General features: G+C 44.4%; 1 protein-coding gene across 1 annotated transcript; it reads right to left on the reverse strand.

Moving 5' to 3' along the window:
* Positions 1–1,500: 1,500 nt before the first annotated feature.
* Positions 1,501–5,778, reverse strand: Apd-3l (apidermin 3 like). The gene is made up of 4 exons (XM_076772816.1): positions 5,717–5,778; positions 3,497–3,806; positions 3,025–3,411; positions 1,501–2,943 (listed from the first exon to the last, which is right to left on the reverse strand). The coding sequence occupies exons 1-4, from the start codon at positions 5,726–5,728 to the stop codon at positions 2,786–2,788; spliced, it is 867 nt and encodes a 288-aa protein (XP_076628931.1). The 5' UTR covers positions 5,729–5,778; the 3' UTR covers positions 1,501–2,785.
* Between the last annotated feature and the right edge of the window lie 11,131 nt (positions 5,779–16,909).

Below are 16,909 nucleotides of genomic sequence, written 5' to 3' on the forward strand. Positions count from 1 at the left end.
TACAAACTGTTGAGCGGAAGGTAAACGCCGATGTCGATCGGGGTCGTTGATACAGCGATGGATGGCGAGCACTTTTGTTGGATAAATGTAATTGAAAGAACAGAGATGCAAAATAAAATTTATTAGCTTATAGAAATCTAAAACAATGTCCCACGGAACTTGGTTGATTTACAATGTTCAAAGAGTAGAATATCGAGTCATTTCTATTTTTAGAAATATTTATTTTTTAAAGAAATTATCAAGTTAGTCGAATTCATGGATAGCTATTTCAAATTTGATAAGTTGCAGGAAGGAACTCCAGAGAATGGATGAACTAAAGAGTAAACTCCAGTCAAATAATCTTGTGTGAATTATTAATATTCTTACCTTATTTCGTGGCAGTTCCTTGACAGCGATTAATGCAACTCCTAGCTTCCGTTTGCTCCGCAGCAGCTCCATCTTTGTTTCAAACTCTCCCGTGGACGACTGGTCCACGTCGGTTTCATCGTCCCGTGAAAGGATCGAGTCGAATAATCGCCCCGGCGACGTTAAATCATAGAGGCTGATCGATAATGCACGACGACGTGTAAACTTTTGGGAACGACGACGACCTTTTGAGCTCGCCAGAATCGAACGATGTTCTGTCGAAGCTGTTTGCTCTTCGCAAATCGTTTCAATCGAAAGTCGTATTCGGGTCGCGTTTCTGGAGTTCCCAGCCCTCGAATGGAAGGACGAAATTGTTATGAATTTAAATTGCAGTTAAACGAACTATAAAGCAGTTGACCGTATCGTATAAACCACAAAATATTAGTTCGAAAGATATAATTGTATTCAATATTTTGTACTTAACGTTTCGATTTAAATGCTTTTCAGCTTTTCCCGGAATAATCGGAAATTATGAACCCATAAATATGAAATTAAGATCGTATTATACATTGTAGAGGAATGGTTATAATAAAACACTCTGTAACGTATAATTATGATTTATAAATATGAAATTAAGATCGTATTATACATTGTAGAGGAATGGTTATAATAAAATACTCTGTAACGTATAATTATGATTTTAATTTCATATTTATAGGAATATAATTTTCGATTATTCCTAATTGGACTTGAAATATTGCATGGAAATACGTTGATGAAGATTAATAATTAGACATTGAAGCGAAATACGATCGATCATAACGGTGTAATAATTATTTTTGAATAAATAATTGTCGTTAATTTTCAGGTGAACCATTTCTCTAATAAAGTATTACCAGTAGCTTTTGTAATTGAAATAGGATTGGTTCGACCGTAATAAATTGGTAATAATTGTTTGCACGTTGCTAATTCAGATTGAATTTTCAGGTAGACGAGCGAGATGCAGTTCCAAAGAGGGAAAGCAGATTGCTGCGATCTTGTTCTTCGGATGGAGGCTGAACGACGATTTAGGGGGCAATGAAATAATCGAGAGTGAGTTTTAAATACTGATGCTTTATTTTATATAAAGTATTGTATAAATGTATAAACGCTATAAATATGTGGTATCTATCTATGGTGGTGGTGGGGTGCTAGTCGTGATCGCAAAGAAAGGGTATGACGAGGGCGGGCGGGGTCGGGGGCCGGCAGCGGCGCGCCATCTATTTACATTCATTCACTCACGGGAAGGGCTGACCTACCATAATCTACCGGTCTCTCTCTTTCACTAACATATAACACGATTATATAATATATGTGTAATGTGTGTCTATATACGAGTACACATATAGCAATAGTGTGTGTGCGCGCGTGTGGCAATGTGTTCATATATATATATACGCGAAGGAATAGTAGTAATAGTATGTATACATGTATATATATATAAAGAGAAAACATATATGCGCATGGACGAGTAATGTAATAATAATATGTATGCTTGAGTGCGGCAGTGAGTATAACAACTTGTGAGCGAGCGGGATGCGATCGGACGGATCGGTCCCGCGGCTCATCGGAAGAGGAGAAAGAAAAAAAAGAGAGAGTAGTAAATATGTGTGAAGAGCGGCGGCCTTTGCTGGATGGTGGAAGACGCGAGAGAAAAAAAAATAGAGTGTGTACTGCCGGAGCAACGGTGGGTGTTCAGAAAACAGAACAGACCCAGTTGGTCCAACGACGAAGCACCAAAGCTTGTCCACTCGCTGGGTCCATGGCGGGGGGCAGCCGGGTTCAACGTGCTAGCCGTTGACTCGAGTTTGGCGCGGTACAGATCGTTTCGTTGCGAAAGCTTCGATCGCTCGACGCGTATGCCGATCAGTTTTGAGAGGGTTTGTGTCACCTTGTTGATCGCGAACGGATGGATGTCGTGCGTCGCAGGTAGTTTGAATCGCGGCTGGCAATCGCGGCTCCGTTCGGCTGTCCTCCGTCGCGTACAGTTGATGAAAACGAAATTGACTAAACTTTGGTCCGTCTGGCCTGTCTGACGACGGGAACGGACCGCGTCGACAAAGGGAGTGGTCGAAACGGAACCACGGATCACGAATGGCCTGGGCCGCGGTTTCCACTTTCCACGAGGTTATCCAAAACCCGAGATCGATGGCACGGGTCAGCGTGTCGGGCTTTCGGCTCGCGCTACACCGTGTCTCGATATATACCGACTGGACTGCGATTAATATTCCGACTATATACCGACTACACCACTAACGCCGGCGCTTTGACCATGTTCCTAGGTTGGACGAAGCTTTGGGAAGAAGACGTTGAGCGCGTTTGAGGATCGTTTGAGACCGGTATGTGACTGTGGTGGGAATGCCGCCGTCGCCGAGCCGAGATCGCTGGGGCCTTAGAACGTCTAGTACTTGCCGAGTACCCCGGGGATGATGGCTCCGTGGGAGCCGAGTCCGGCGTGGATGGCGCCAGACGGTCCGTTGATCACAGCAACACCACCGTCGTGTCCGCCGAGTCCACCAGCGATGCCTCCTGCTCCACCACCAACGACAGCGATGGCACCTGGAATTATAAAATATAAGTATAGAGAACCGTCTATCTAATTCGTTGATCCGTTACGAACGATCGGATGTGAATACAGACCAGCGCCACCGAGACCAAGAGCACCACCGCCAAGAGCACCACCGCCGAGAGCAGCGGCGGGCGCGGCAGCAGCAGCAGCACCAGAGCTACCGTCGTCACCGTTCACGTTTCCGCTTCCAGCCCAGAAGTTGACACCACCGCTGGATGGTCCGACCAGGTTAGCCGTACCCTGAGATGGTCCAACAATGGTGGCGGTACCACCGGAGCTACCAAGGACGGTGGTGGGGCCAGCAGCGGCACCGATCAGACTGGATGGTCCGGTACGGGGTCCACCTACGCTCTTGGCTCCTTCTTGGGGTCCAACCAGGTCAGAGGGTCCGGTCTGGGGTCCAACGTTAGCCTTGGGTCCTTCGGCGGAGCCAATGTCAGCCCTGCCTCCGAGCACTCCTGCGCGAGAACAAACCAATCCCACCGTGAATGGAACACGTCTTGTGGCAATTTCAGTAACTAAACGATCCGCTTCGTTACGCACCACCAGATACGATCTGTTGTACACCAGCAGCTCCAGCCGCCGACGCGGCTCCAGCGGCATAGTTGACACCGAGTCCACCGGATCCCAAGCTGGACGCACCGCTCTGTTGGAGAGCGTTCGCGGTACCCGCACCCGCGGCAAGTCCTCCAGTCAGACTAGCGCCACTGGCAATTCCTCCCAAACCTCTGCCGATGCCCAGGCCTCCGATTCCTCCATAGCCAATGCCGCCATGACCTCCGGCAAGAGCAATGCCACCACCATGGGCAATTCCGGCGCGTACCGTCGCTACTGCCAGACAGGTGAACACAAGCTGCGACAGGGAACAGGTCGATTCGTCAACGATCCTTCCTCGTAATTGTCATCCTTGCTCGGAAGCAAATGGCTACCTCCGTCGTGTTGACCGGTTGCCGCGAAAGCCGCGGTAATATCGAATCGGGTGAAATCACCCCGGCGGAAAAAACGACCAGAACGAAGACGAACAGTTTCGGTTTACGGAAGAGTCGTAACTATCGCCGCGGATCCAGACTCCCATTGGCTGCTAGTCGATTACCACGTGCCTCGGGTATAACATAACCGCGACTTTCACTTTCGATGGACGGCTAGCGCGGAGTTCCACGACATCGGGAAACGATTCCGCGTCACCCGGGAAACCGATCCCGATCGCCTCTCGACCGCGTCGAGCGTGAAAGCACCGACGCAACCGTTCCAGTTAATATAGAGTCGCGGGTGTTTCGTAACTGTCGGCGACGCGCCGATGAATCCGACGCGATGGAAAACGCGCAAAACGTAACGTTTCACAATCGCAGAGATCGCGAACCGATTACGCTTTCGCGCTACCGTGTCCAAAGGCTAACCCCCACCATCCGAATTAGCCAGTTACCACGCCTAACGACCATATTAGGGGACGAAATTCCGTCGGGTTGCCCCGTCGTTCAAACGGTTAGAATTTTATGCAATCGCGTGCCTAATGTCTGAGAATCAATGTAATCGTAGGTTTAACCGTGCACCGCGGAGATTCGTTAATTAATCGAACGCGTTATATTTAAGAAATCCGAGTTCTCAATGATTTATTTCGCGAAATCTTGGAGAATTCTAGACAGCGATTTTTCTTCCTGTTGCTGGAAACGACCGGTCGCGATGTACCACGAATCGGTCGGAGAAAATCGCGAACGATCGAACGCTGGAAGCGTGTAGATCGGAAACTTAAGTTGCACTTAAATGGCACCGTGTCGACCTGGTATTATGCATATCCAACGACTTGGCGAAACTTTCACATCCCGTTTACGCGGAACGAGGCACCCGTGCGACGTAGTCGACCGAGAGTTCTCGCGATCGGAACACCGACGATTTCGAAACGATTCCGAGCGCACTTTGCATGAATCGCGCAAGCAGCTTAAGAACGACGACGATCGGTCGTGGTTTTCGGACCGTCGGGTCAATCGATCGCGATAAATCGGCAAGAAACGGTATCGTTCAGAAACCGATTCGAGCTAATTCGAAGGGATCACCCGGGAGACGTTAACGAGAGTAAGAGCAAGCGGATTATCGACGTCGAACGGTATTAGTGAATGAAGATGCACCGAGAGCAGAGAACCGGTCGTTACTGAATGACGATGATACTACTACAACCGGTTTCGCGACGCGGTCAGTGTACCGTGGAACGATAGACTTCTTGTTGCATGAATGGAACGCGTAAGAAGGGCAAAGTCTGTCCGTTTGTTCGTCCCGCGGAGCAAAAAGGACGCGAGTATCCGAGCCGTGACATTGAGTTACCGGTCTGTCGCCGCGATGTCTCGAAACCCAGGAACACCGCGAGTATTTAGCCGTAACATTAGCCAGCGGAGTAACCAGAGATACCGATTAGGCCGATTTATCATCCGATCGAGTAGCTACCGTCCGTCGTTAGCTAGGCGAGCTAACGTCTCGGGGAAAGAACGATGCTTGTATCCCGAGACGTTTGACCGTTAGGAATCATGTAAGAAAGTCGCGAAAGAAAATTCGTGCTATCCGATCAAATCACGAGGAAATATATTAATCTCTACCGCGGATCTATCCCGGTGGAAAGCGAGAACGTTTCAGACACTGTCGAATTGGAACCCGTTGAAGAACCAAGGATTAATTTCGAAAAGAAACCAGCGAACGCCGCGGAAAACCCGTGAACATTCGGATACCGGATCGAGAACACCCCGTTGAATCACCAACCCTGTGGTGGATACTCACAAAGGCCTTCATGTTTGGTGTGTGTGTGGTGGGCTGGTAGTCCGGTGAATGACTGACTTGGGCCGGGCCGGCGGGCCTTATATACGCCTAACTCTACTCTGGCTACGCTCCACAATCACCATCCTTTCGAAAGCAAGGCGCTCCACCACCCTCCCCCCAGAAAAACTATAATCCACGCCGTGCTAGCGGCCAGGCATAGACGAAGGTAGTCCCACCAGCTGCTTTGGGGCCAAAGGGGGGCCCCCCCGTTTGCGCCCGTCGATAGAGGTTGCTCGTTGTAGGTTGCTCGCGGGGTACACCGCGGCTTCGGCCGTGTCTAACGAACAGCCTCCTACTCCACCCGCCCCACCATCTTGCCCTACGCGCTCAGGCATCCACAGGCCGCACCAAGTGCAATCAGGCACCACCCGGGTTACCTGGTCACCTACGTTATCCAGCTCTCTCGTGCAGACGTGGTGCACGCCGTACCCGCGAGAACGTCGCACGAAACTTTGACGTGGTTCTTGGGCTTCTTCCCGGTCGTGGTGCACCTGCACTGGCCGATTGGTTGAATCTTCATCGATCGATGCAGGACACCTTGCAACGGTACCTTCGAAATTGCATCTAACGCGGTAGAAATTCTACGACCTGGCCCTGAGCGATCTGCGTGACGCGATTGTGCCTGATTGATGAGATCTTCAGTCTGTTGTTGATGTTTCTATCAAAGTACTTTGAAGCTAGAATAGATCAAAATCCAATCGTCAAAACCTGGGCGAAACGCAAATTTTGTTTCCATAATCATTTTCGATTACTAATAACGGAATAATCTTTTTAGAAACTTCTGATCCCTAAATCAGAATTGCATCCAAGCATAGTCTCTCCGGTTCTCCAGGATTGATTTACTGTCGTGCGTCTGAACCGTAAGGTATCAGGCCTTGGACTTCGGACCACTCATTCTTAATCCTTTCCCTGTTCGTGCTCTATATATGGGACACAATGATTTCTCGTTCCACGTTTCCATGCGCCATATGTGGTCACCTACGCGATCTCTCGCGAAAAAATATACGTATTCCACACTTTATAGAAAATCAGTTTTTGTTTCGACAATAATCCACGATATTTAATTTGCTCGGAGCTTCCCTTTACCTTTTCTTTTGTTTACATTATAAAATCATTTCTCTCTTCTTTTCTCATCTCATATAAATTATTTATTCGTATCGAAGGAAACTACAAACTCATTCGTAAACGTCATACAAAATACAGTACGCATAATGTTTAGCTCGCAAGGATTAAATAATGATTTATCTTCGACGAAATTTACTCGTGTCCCTTTGCAAATCCTCGATAACTCAAAGAATAAGTAAAAATTAACTCGGAGCTGCATAGTAATGTCCGAACGGGCTAATTGTCATGCAAAATTTTTATGGAAATTGTGTTCCATTGACTGAAAATCTTTATGTTCCCAGCTGAAAAGTTTGACAACATCGAATCATCGAGAACCAGAATATACTGATATCTTCCACTGACCAGCACAATTTATTCTCAGAGCCTCAGAGAACTCTGACTGTCGGAGTAACACACGTTTAGCCTTTGAACGCATTCGTTTCCTAACGAAAGATCTGTGGCAACTCGATTACACGAAAAGGATCTCTGCGTGAATTTGCGCCGACCGAGAGGGCGACCGAATCCCCGAGGCACGGAGGATTTCCTACGGCCCGATGAGCGAAAAATTTTTATCGTCTGTGGACTGAAGGAAGAAAGGCAAATAAAACATAAAAAAATGAAGGGAAAAAACGTGGGTCCAGGAATGGCGACACGCGCGGTTCAGATTATGGCCCGCTCGTTACGTGGAAACGAGGTCCTCGCATCGAAAAGGAGTTTCGCGTTAGTGGCGAACGTGAAACGTTCTAAAGAGTTGGAATTACGGGTCGTTGAATAGCCTCAAGAAACCTGAATTCTTTTCTAAATAGATTGCCTACCGTTGCCGCCGTCGCTCGTTACTTATTACCTCAACCTACTAATTCCAGCTGCCACGTTGCATTATGCGGGAGCCTGGAAATAAGATCGAGCTCCCGTCCAGAGGGTTGCTTTCCACCGTCGGCCGATAATTTTGAATTACGGTTCGACTGTGTCGTTCGTTCCAAAACGAAGTTACTCTTGGGATCCCGGTTACTCGACGCGTTAAACGGTCAAGTAGCGATGGGACTGAGATCTCGCAGTACAAATTTTAGCCAACGAAGTTTGATACGATAGGTGAAAGACCCATTTGCTGTCACTTAATTACGTTTGGAATACCAAAGGAAAAAATTCTCATAGTGGTAATCTGATCGGTACAGTTTGAGATGGATAGAGAAATATTACAGTCTAGTGTATGTATATACACTGCTAGGTCATTATTCAACGAATAATTAGAGATCATTAGTAGCTAATACTCTCCTTCCTGATATGTATAATAAATTCACAATTAATGTCTATCGGAGTATTTATACTGGGATTTTGAAGTCCTTTGTTCTGAGTTGGTTTCTTATAATTTTTTCTATTTTATCAAAATTGATTACAAACTGGAGGATCGAGATATTGATAACGGTTGATTGAGATTATCGACATTCTAAAATGTACCGTGACCCTAAACAGATTAAGAATCTTTCAAACTACGACGTGAGCTGGAACAGATTAAGAGCGACCGTTTCAAACTCTAAACTCCGATGTATCTCTATAGCACCTTTCGATGGTAGCGCTTGGGGCGCATACGTGACGTCAGAAATTAATTCTCTTGCATCAATCCATTGAATTGAATGTTCACGAACGGTTTGAGACTTATTGAGACACGCGACTGTCGTATCGATACGTATCAATTGCATCAAGTTTGTACCTGTTTGCAATTCCCATTGGAGACGAAACCAACGACGATATTGCTATTGAAAAATAAAATGTTTAGAAAGCATGAAAATGTCGGAAATTAGAGAACGATATGCAAGTTGAAATCTGTTATTATTTCCGATAAAGACTCTTTTACCAATTTATTTTTGGTTACAGTCTTGTACGTAAAATATCAAAACACATTGAACGTTTGATATTGATTTTCTAATATTGTGTCCAATTCAGCAGCAAACCAATCTCATTGCTAGGGCCAAACGTTTCGATGGTGATAGTTAGAGAATCTTGAGCCAGTGATTTAGGGACGACTTCATCGAGTTCGTGCAATTCGTCGGAATCCCGCGTCAGCTGAGATTACGAGATCGCCAGTTTGGGCAAAGGTAATCCTCAATAGGACTCTGTAGGGCTTCGAATCCTAGAATCCATGTACTTTGGGAACATTGGTGGAAACGCTAAGTTTAATCCTCTAATTGCATTATATTTTCGTAAAGTTGTAAGAAATTATTCCTTAGGTATATATACGTCTATACAATTGATAACTACATACCCTAAATTTTGTCGTAATTTTTCGAGAAGCTCGAACTTGAACTCCAAGCTTAGATAATAATAAGTTATACTATTAATAGAAGCACAAATTTCACTTTGGACGCTGATCAACGTTAGAAAGCGAGCACATCGATAGTAGATAGACTTTTGCACGGGATTCCTTCCATAAAAGTGCTATTATCAATAAAAGCGTGCGTACATGATCCGACTCTATGAACGTAATCAGTATCGTTCGTCAGAATCTCCGGTAACACAGATCTCATTTTCATTTTTACGGAGCAAAGAGGAGACATCGCCGTTTCCACATTACCATATCAGACTTTTCTCAAATATATGGGGTGTTTTGCACGAAACAAACCATTTAATCTTTTGTAATTGCAAGGATAAGGAAAAATATTTTATAAAGGAGAAGCGTACATAATGATTGTTCTGTCAATTAATACGTACAATTTTTATTTTATACTTTGTATATTTAGTATTCTCCGTGCGTAGGTGAGCCGTTTCAAACGGAATACCCTATATTCGCACACAGATAACGCCATTCCACAATGTCCGGAGCCAGCTCGATCTACATAATTGCGCAACCACCGATCGTAGCTGTATAGCTCGCATAAAAAAATTGCCAGCTCGCGTTCAATAAACTGACGAGCATAACGTTTCGATACGAGCAAAATTTTTGTCTACATGGACCAAACCCGTGATAGTTTCAAAGGTTTGTCCATAGGCGGTACTTACTACTTACATTTTGATTGTTGAGATATACTTAATTCTACTTTATTCAAGTATTTCCTCCACAACATTAAGGGTAGTTTCACCCCTTGGACAAAATCGAATTATCCCTCACTGTTTTGGTTATCCTTGATATTACGATCCATTCTTATCAAGCATATTTGTACCATTCAATAATTATGAAGTTGATCGTTGAACGTGAATTTCAGACGTCGCATATAATAGAAAGACTATTGCGTAAGACACGTGAATTTCCATTATTAATTAATCCCATTTGATAGGCGGTTGGTTAATATCGTTCGAATAGAATCGTCAGAATCGTAACATATTTATACTCGCAATAAAGCTTATTTATATTACAATCTGATAGTTTTCTGCCCTCGAAGGTATTTATCGTTGATCGCGCGGCTCGATTCAATGCTAAGTCACGGAACGTACGCGTCGGGGAGCGAAAACAACGGAAAAGAAAAAGGGAAAACGCGACGACGACCCTGGGAAAAACGGGCGAGCGAGGATGACTTAATTCAACGTCGGCGGATGAACGCGAGACGGTAATTAAATGGAACCTAATTAGCTTCGTTTTGGCGCATATTCCTCTCGAGCCGTATCACGGCCGGCTAGTTTTCCGGTTCGCGCGAAGTGAAAGCCATTATATTATTTGGTGTCCGCGAAAAATGCCGATCAATCGCGAAAGTCGCCCGCGCGTGTCTTTTCTCGCCAGCCCTGACCGGTTTCGAATATATAAAGCGATACGCCGGCTGCTAGCTGCTCTTTTCGTTCTCTGTTCACCCTCGAAACGGTAGCAGGATCGATTCCTGCCGCGATACGCAATTAGCCGTTGCTCGATGTTAAAAGGACATCGGGCGTAACGACTTTTCGTACAATAATTTCTACGTAGACCACGTACGAATACAAGGATCTATTTTAGAACATAGATCGCTCGATTATTTAACGAACGGTTATCGTTGCGCAATGACAATCGTTTTCTTTGTCCGTGGTATCACGGTTCGGTAAAAACATCGCAATCCATTAACTGTGCGTTTTTTTGGAACGTGCTGAGGAGAACGGAACTATTCGACATTGGAAGGTCGCAAGTTACTTCATAGATTTCTCGTGAAATTGCATAGTTTATGTACCGTTCAATTTTGTCTGATTAAACAGAGTTTTTCTAAATCGGCATTTTGACGAAGGAAACTAAATTTTTTATTTTCTATTCGCTAACGAAATATGGCCAGCTTTGCTTTCGTAAATATAAAATAAACCTCTTTCGGAGCACAGAAACGAGCAAAGTATTCTACAGTCTACTTGTTCCTCGTGCTTCGATGATGGGCCAAACGAGGAAAAGGATGTGACGCCAATCGTAGAACAATGGATAGATCGATGAGAACTGTTAACATTGTGACACTGTCGTTTCTCGACGCGACTACGCTATCTTCTCTTGAAGTTTGTTTCGAAGTCTTCGAAGTAGATGATCGTTCGAACGATTAATCCTGCCTACAAACCACAAACGAAACGCCATTTCATTTTTGGACTAGTATTCTTTGACCAACAAATGTACGCTCCTTTCTCACATAATTTTGATTAAATGAAAAAAATATGTAAACGACAGTATTTTCTACAATGGTGGCTTTGACTCTTCAGGGTGGGTCTCGAGATCCAAGATATGAATTTCTATATTCTGTAGCTCTCGAAATCGTTGCTCTAATTTCTCGTAATTAAGAACAGAGCCCGATTTTGTCTGTATAAACTGTATTGTGTGCGCAAAAAGATTAAACCCTTAACGCACATGTCCGTGACATACACAGGCACGCCTAACAGATGCAGATTTGTGCATGCACGTGACAGCCATTCGCAACACCCGAATGCTAGCAGCCACCGGTTTTTTTACATTAGACGTTGATTTACGCGTTTCATTTCTAGATGTTTTGTATCAGAAAATAACACAGCACATCTCGCTTTGATTTTGATAAAAAACGGAGTATACGAATTTTCATCATTTTGAATAGTTTTGAGTTTTATTATATTCACGTTATTATTATTGCCGTATTATTTACTCTTTAATAATGAGTATTTCTCTCGTTTTCAATACATTAGTACAGGTGCTTTTTGTTCTCGAGAATATAAGTAATCGTGTTTCATCACTTTTATCCTACTTGTTCCCCCCCCCCCGAAAATGCAAAGTCTGAAAACTACTCAGACTCTTGCGCCATAAAGAGTTGAAAGAAGTAAGATCATGTAAGACAGGTCCAAGTCAGCATTTCTGACTCCAGAAATCTTATTTAACTTGTTAAGTTACAGTTTCCAACCTCGTTGCCTCTCCCGAATCGCAGGAACTTTTTCCGCCATTTTCTTGACGAAGTAGCTTTCTAGAAAACGTAAGGCTTGCCGAACGTATAGGTATAGATCCTCCATAGATCGTTACCAAGTAGTGTTTATTGGCTATTAATAGGTTGGGTGCTATCGTGCAGATATATCTAAGATATATCTCCATGTATAATTAGGAAGTGTTTCAGTCGTGTTTAGAATTTATAGATGCGCATATTATCCCAGTTATTTTGCGATGCTGGTAAGTTGGCAGTCGGTACAGCACAAAAACGAGAGGTGTAAGTCATTCTGTAGTCTTCCATTAGTATAATAGATGCGACCGTCCAAACCAGTACTTCACAGCGTGGGAATTCCTCGCAGGAGGGCAATTGGAAAATTATATTACCTTCATTGTTTTCTTCTATTCGAAGTACCCATTTGCATTGTACTTTTCAAAACTTAACTATTACGCAAGTGAGGTGGGACACAATTCAAATAAAATTCTGACTAAACTTACATGCCTTACCCACATAGGATTATCAATGGCCCCAGTTTCCTCGGTGTTCCGAGGGCCTAATACAAGGTCAAAACGTTAGTCTTATTTTAAATATATTTAACTCTATCAACGAAAAAATTTTTTCCACGAGCATAAAACATGTCCCATTAAAAGAGACTGTTGAAATTCGGAAAACGATCCCGCACACGTTTTCTCAGTATGGCGCGGACAAGCGCGCGTAACTCATAACGACCCAGTTTTCCTGATTCTATTAACGCGAGTTCTTTTCCTCGCGTCGCGGCCGCGAACGGACTTTCATGCCGCGCGCATCGTATTACCACACGCGATGCAATTAAACGGCTGTTCGGCGGAAAACGCCGAACGTTACGAAATCATCATAGCGTTCGACGGACCTCGTCCGCTAGCGCGCGCGTTCGATGGAAAAAGTAACGGTGCGCCTTTGGTTCGCAAAGTCCTCCATGCTCCCGCGATTCCGCGATGAACTTTGATATCGAAGGCGCGTTCGCGAACGCGGTGCACAACGGAGGCCCGCAGTGCCGTTCTCATGCATCGATCGCACCAATCGGAGCGTGTCCCTTTCTCTAAGCCGTGAGCGGACCTTAAGACGGGTCCACAGCGCCAACAACCCTTGCGTTCGAACCGATCCATCAGGATTCACGGAACGGTTCTGACCTTGGCGACCTCATCGTCCGCCCGGAAACGGATCTCAACACGAATGGTCGATAGTTACGACGCTTCGAACGACACGTACTCAGGGTACACGCGATCCTCTTTATCTTAATCAGTACACCATAAATGTTTTAATTTACTCAATCATGATGCACCAGCCAGAATCCTCCGAGTCTTTTTAGTTTTAATTCTAAAAATGGGGGAGTTATCCATAGACTGTCAGTAAGAAAGAGCCAAGTACGTTGATTTTTCTAGGAGTAAATAATTCCTAGTGCAATAACCCCTTCAGGTTATAGTCTTTATTAGGGTCGGTGCACCCAGAACGATATGGCGTTGTTTCTGTTTCCCTTCGATCGACCTTAAGTCGTTCTCGAAGAACGTCACAAAGTTATCCAAGCTTCGGAAGGAAGGAGATTCCTTGGTCTACGGAGGTTCGTCTCGACCTCCGACGGGAGAAACTCCCGATAAGACGACGACGCGCGGACAACGAGGCGCGTCGCCGACGACGATGCGCGTTCGCTCCAATTTTTATGTAACATCAGGATGTGAAACCGGAGAAATTTTAGTCGCGCGCTAGGGGATCCGTGGGAATAGTGCGCCCGTTGTGTGCCGCCATTGACGATAGTGGAGGTCTACCATGGCGTAGACGTCGTCAGACGCGGTGCGATTGCGTTGATATTATTATTATTACTGTTATTATTATACGTCTTTATTTTACGCACGGGTACCGTATACAAAATAAATACGGGTTCTACAGAGTGTTTCGTAACGTGTGGTATTTACTTCAGTGGGGAATGGAAGACGTAAGAATAACGAACATAGATTGTACCTCGTTTGATCTTGGTTCCGAGTTTTAGCCATTTTTGCGGTATATAATTATTAATCGCAAACTCGTCTAGTATTGTGAGGTTCTTGGAAGAAAAATCCTGGGTGGAATGCAGCATAATACAGCAACGCCACCTTCGTGACACGATTACTAAGTCAGGCGTGCAAAGTCGCCACCGTAAGTCGAACCAACGGTCGATTGTATCGAGTAATACTCCCTTTCTCCACATGGTACCCCGTAAATTGTTTCTCTTTGGAAGCATAATACTACAACTAATTCTACCAAATTCAGTGTTTTTCAATTTTTTTTGGCGTCAAGCACCCATCTCAGTGCTTTAAGAGTTTAGATAGCGTGAGAAAGAGTCTTACAAAAATAAGGACTCCGTTGGTTTAAAAGCAATATTTTGGCCTCGTATTGAACTTGGTAAATTTGGTCTTACAGTGAACGCATTAACATAAATAATTATGATAGGAAGACTAGAGGAGATTATGGAACTTTATCATGCAAGTGTGCCTTTAAGAGCAAGACAAGCGTCGTAAATAATAGACATACAAGTAGTTTACGAGCGCCGTATTAATGAAAGCTTTAAAGGGAAATACTTTAAAGCGAAATATGTATGCACAGAAAGCCGATATTTATTGAAATATTGTTTGTTATTTTACAATACTTTAGTACAGTACTTAGAAGCATGGAATAATAAAATATTATATTTAAATATAATTTATTACCCGTGTTGCTGAGTGTGTATTTGACAAAAGACTGAAGATGTTATGGAATATTTTAAAACATGGGAAATCGCGGAAGTAACGTTCGGTAAGGAAATGTCAACGCAATCGTTCATGTACCTATGCCCTAAGGACCTAAATTCAGCACGCGTTGCAGGCAGCCAGTGGTACGTGTAACCCTATAGCCAACAAACCGATATCACGCAGAGAAATACCTATTTAGCGGTTTGTATCCAACGGTATCGCTTAACAGACCACGCGGAGCTGACTTAAGTAGATCACTATATTTGTTCTACCAACTATGCACACGTGTTACCGCTATGCTTCTTGCCCGAATTGCCCTATTCGTCGAGGCCCGAGGATCTCTGCTGTGAAATGCACGTACGGGCGCGTGATCTCGGACGTTTCGACGAGATCACCCCGCCCACGATCGACAATATGGGAACTAGCGATCGAAGTTTCAACAGCCGCGTGACCTATGATGGGGCAGTATCTCGCACCAGCGTCGAAACCTGGCTATGATTAATGACGGTCAGACGGGAATTAATCCTATTTTGATGAGAAATAATCCGATTTAGATGCAAACTTAGAACGACGAGTAAAATGTAAACAATTATAACGTTTGATGTTAGTATAAAAGAACCTAAATAGACCTAGATGTAAAACGTAAGAGTAAATCACGTCTGTAGGTACCACGAGTCAAACTGCATGATTCGTATTAATTAATGAAGCTTTATCTGTTCCTTGTTCGCAAGACCAAGTTCGCCATTCTTCTTTCGAAACTTAGTAATTTCATACCAATTGGCATCCGATTCGGTTAATGCTACCGATTCTATCGCGGAACATTTTTTTTTACAACGACGGTTGCAAGCAGATTCGCGTTTATCGTCCGCGACAAGGATCGCCAAAAGTGCATAATTGCCGTTACGTGAGCGTCGGGTCGCTTTCTATCGCTTTATCATCGCAAAATCGTGCGCCGTTCCTTCCCGCGGCACGCGCGTACTTTCGCCAATCCGAAAAACGACGACGTGCACTTGGCCTGCGTTCCGTCGGGGCATCCTCGACCGGAAGTGGCGCGGGAAAAGAAGTTCGAACCGGAAGAACGACTGGAATCACGGACGATCGTGGAACGGTATCCTTTCTATACTCGATGTTCCTCGATCGTAAGCTTTGAAAATCACTTTCTGGAATTTTCGTGGATATTCATCGTGTAGGGTAGCTGTCCAAGTAATCGAACAATTGAAAAAGTTTTTATTGGTATGATCCATTGTATTCGAGTATTTTGATTTTAGCGACGTCGCACGAATTAGGTTGTCAAGGCCAAGCATGGACGTAGAAACCTTGGCAGGTCACTTCGCGTGGCGATTACCATAGCAAACTCTGCAATTAAGCTAATCAAGTAGATCCTACTTTAGATGTGTTTATTAGTTAGAGCAGTTTCTATGCAAAGCCGATTTTTATATCGAATCGGGTTACATCGCGACCTTTAACAGCTAATTAAGATGCTAATTATGATACGGTCGCGCTAGAAGCTATATATTTCATAGGAGAATCTCCAGAAATCAGGTCATATGTTTTCAAATTTTTCGGATTCATCTTTCACTTTTGGCCCGTGTACTACGTATGAAATTTCTTTAAATTTTATGAGAATTTTTATGAGAAGTTTCGTTATTAAAAATGTGTAAGAATCAAAAATACATAGTAACGAAATATTTTTTCAAGCTTAAGCAGTTGGGAATGATTTGGAAATAAGTTCTTCTGTTGTGGGGGCTCGGTGGGAGGGTTAATCGCGCTGAAAGAAGGAAAATCGAGCACAAAGGACGGCAAGACGCGCGCCTCCGCTCGCGGCGTGTCGGTTCGCTTCGGCAACTAGACTCGAAAGTATCTTACGCAATAAGCGAAGCGGGATAGTGTGGGCTACCGTCGTTCAGCGCGAGGTTGTCCATCATTTCCGTGTTCTGCTGGCCGCTCGGTCGTGAGCGAATACTCGCCACGGCCTGTGTATACACCGACGATCGGTC

Source organism: Colletes latitarsis, chromosome 9 (assembly GCF_051014445.1).
Source record: "Colletes latitarsis isolate SP2378_abdomen chromosome 9, iyColLati1, whole genome shotgun sequence".
Lineage (NCBI taxonomy): Eukaryota > Metazoa > Arthropoda > Insecta > Hymenoptera > Colletidae > Colletes > Colletes latitarsis.

Bases quoted from the DNA above. Each gene is read 5' to 3' on its own strand.
- Apd-3l (XM_076772816.1), bottom strand. The intron at 3,412-3,496 runs GTGCGTAACGAA...GTTCTCGCGCAG, and splicing joins ACAACAGATCGTATCTGGTG to GAGTGCTCGGAGGCAGGGCT. The intron at 2,944-3,024 runs GTCTGTATTCAC...TTATAATTCCAG, and splicing joins TCTTGGTCTCGGTGGCGCTG to GTGCCATCGCTGTCGTTGGT.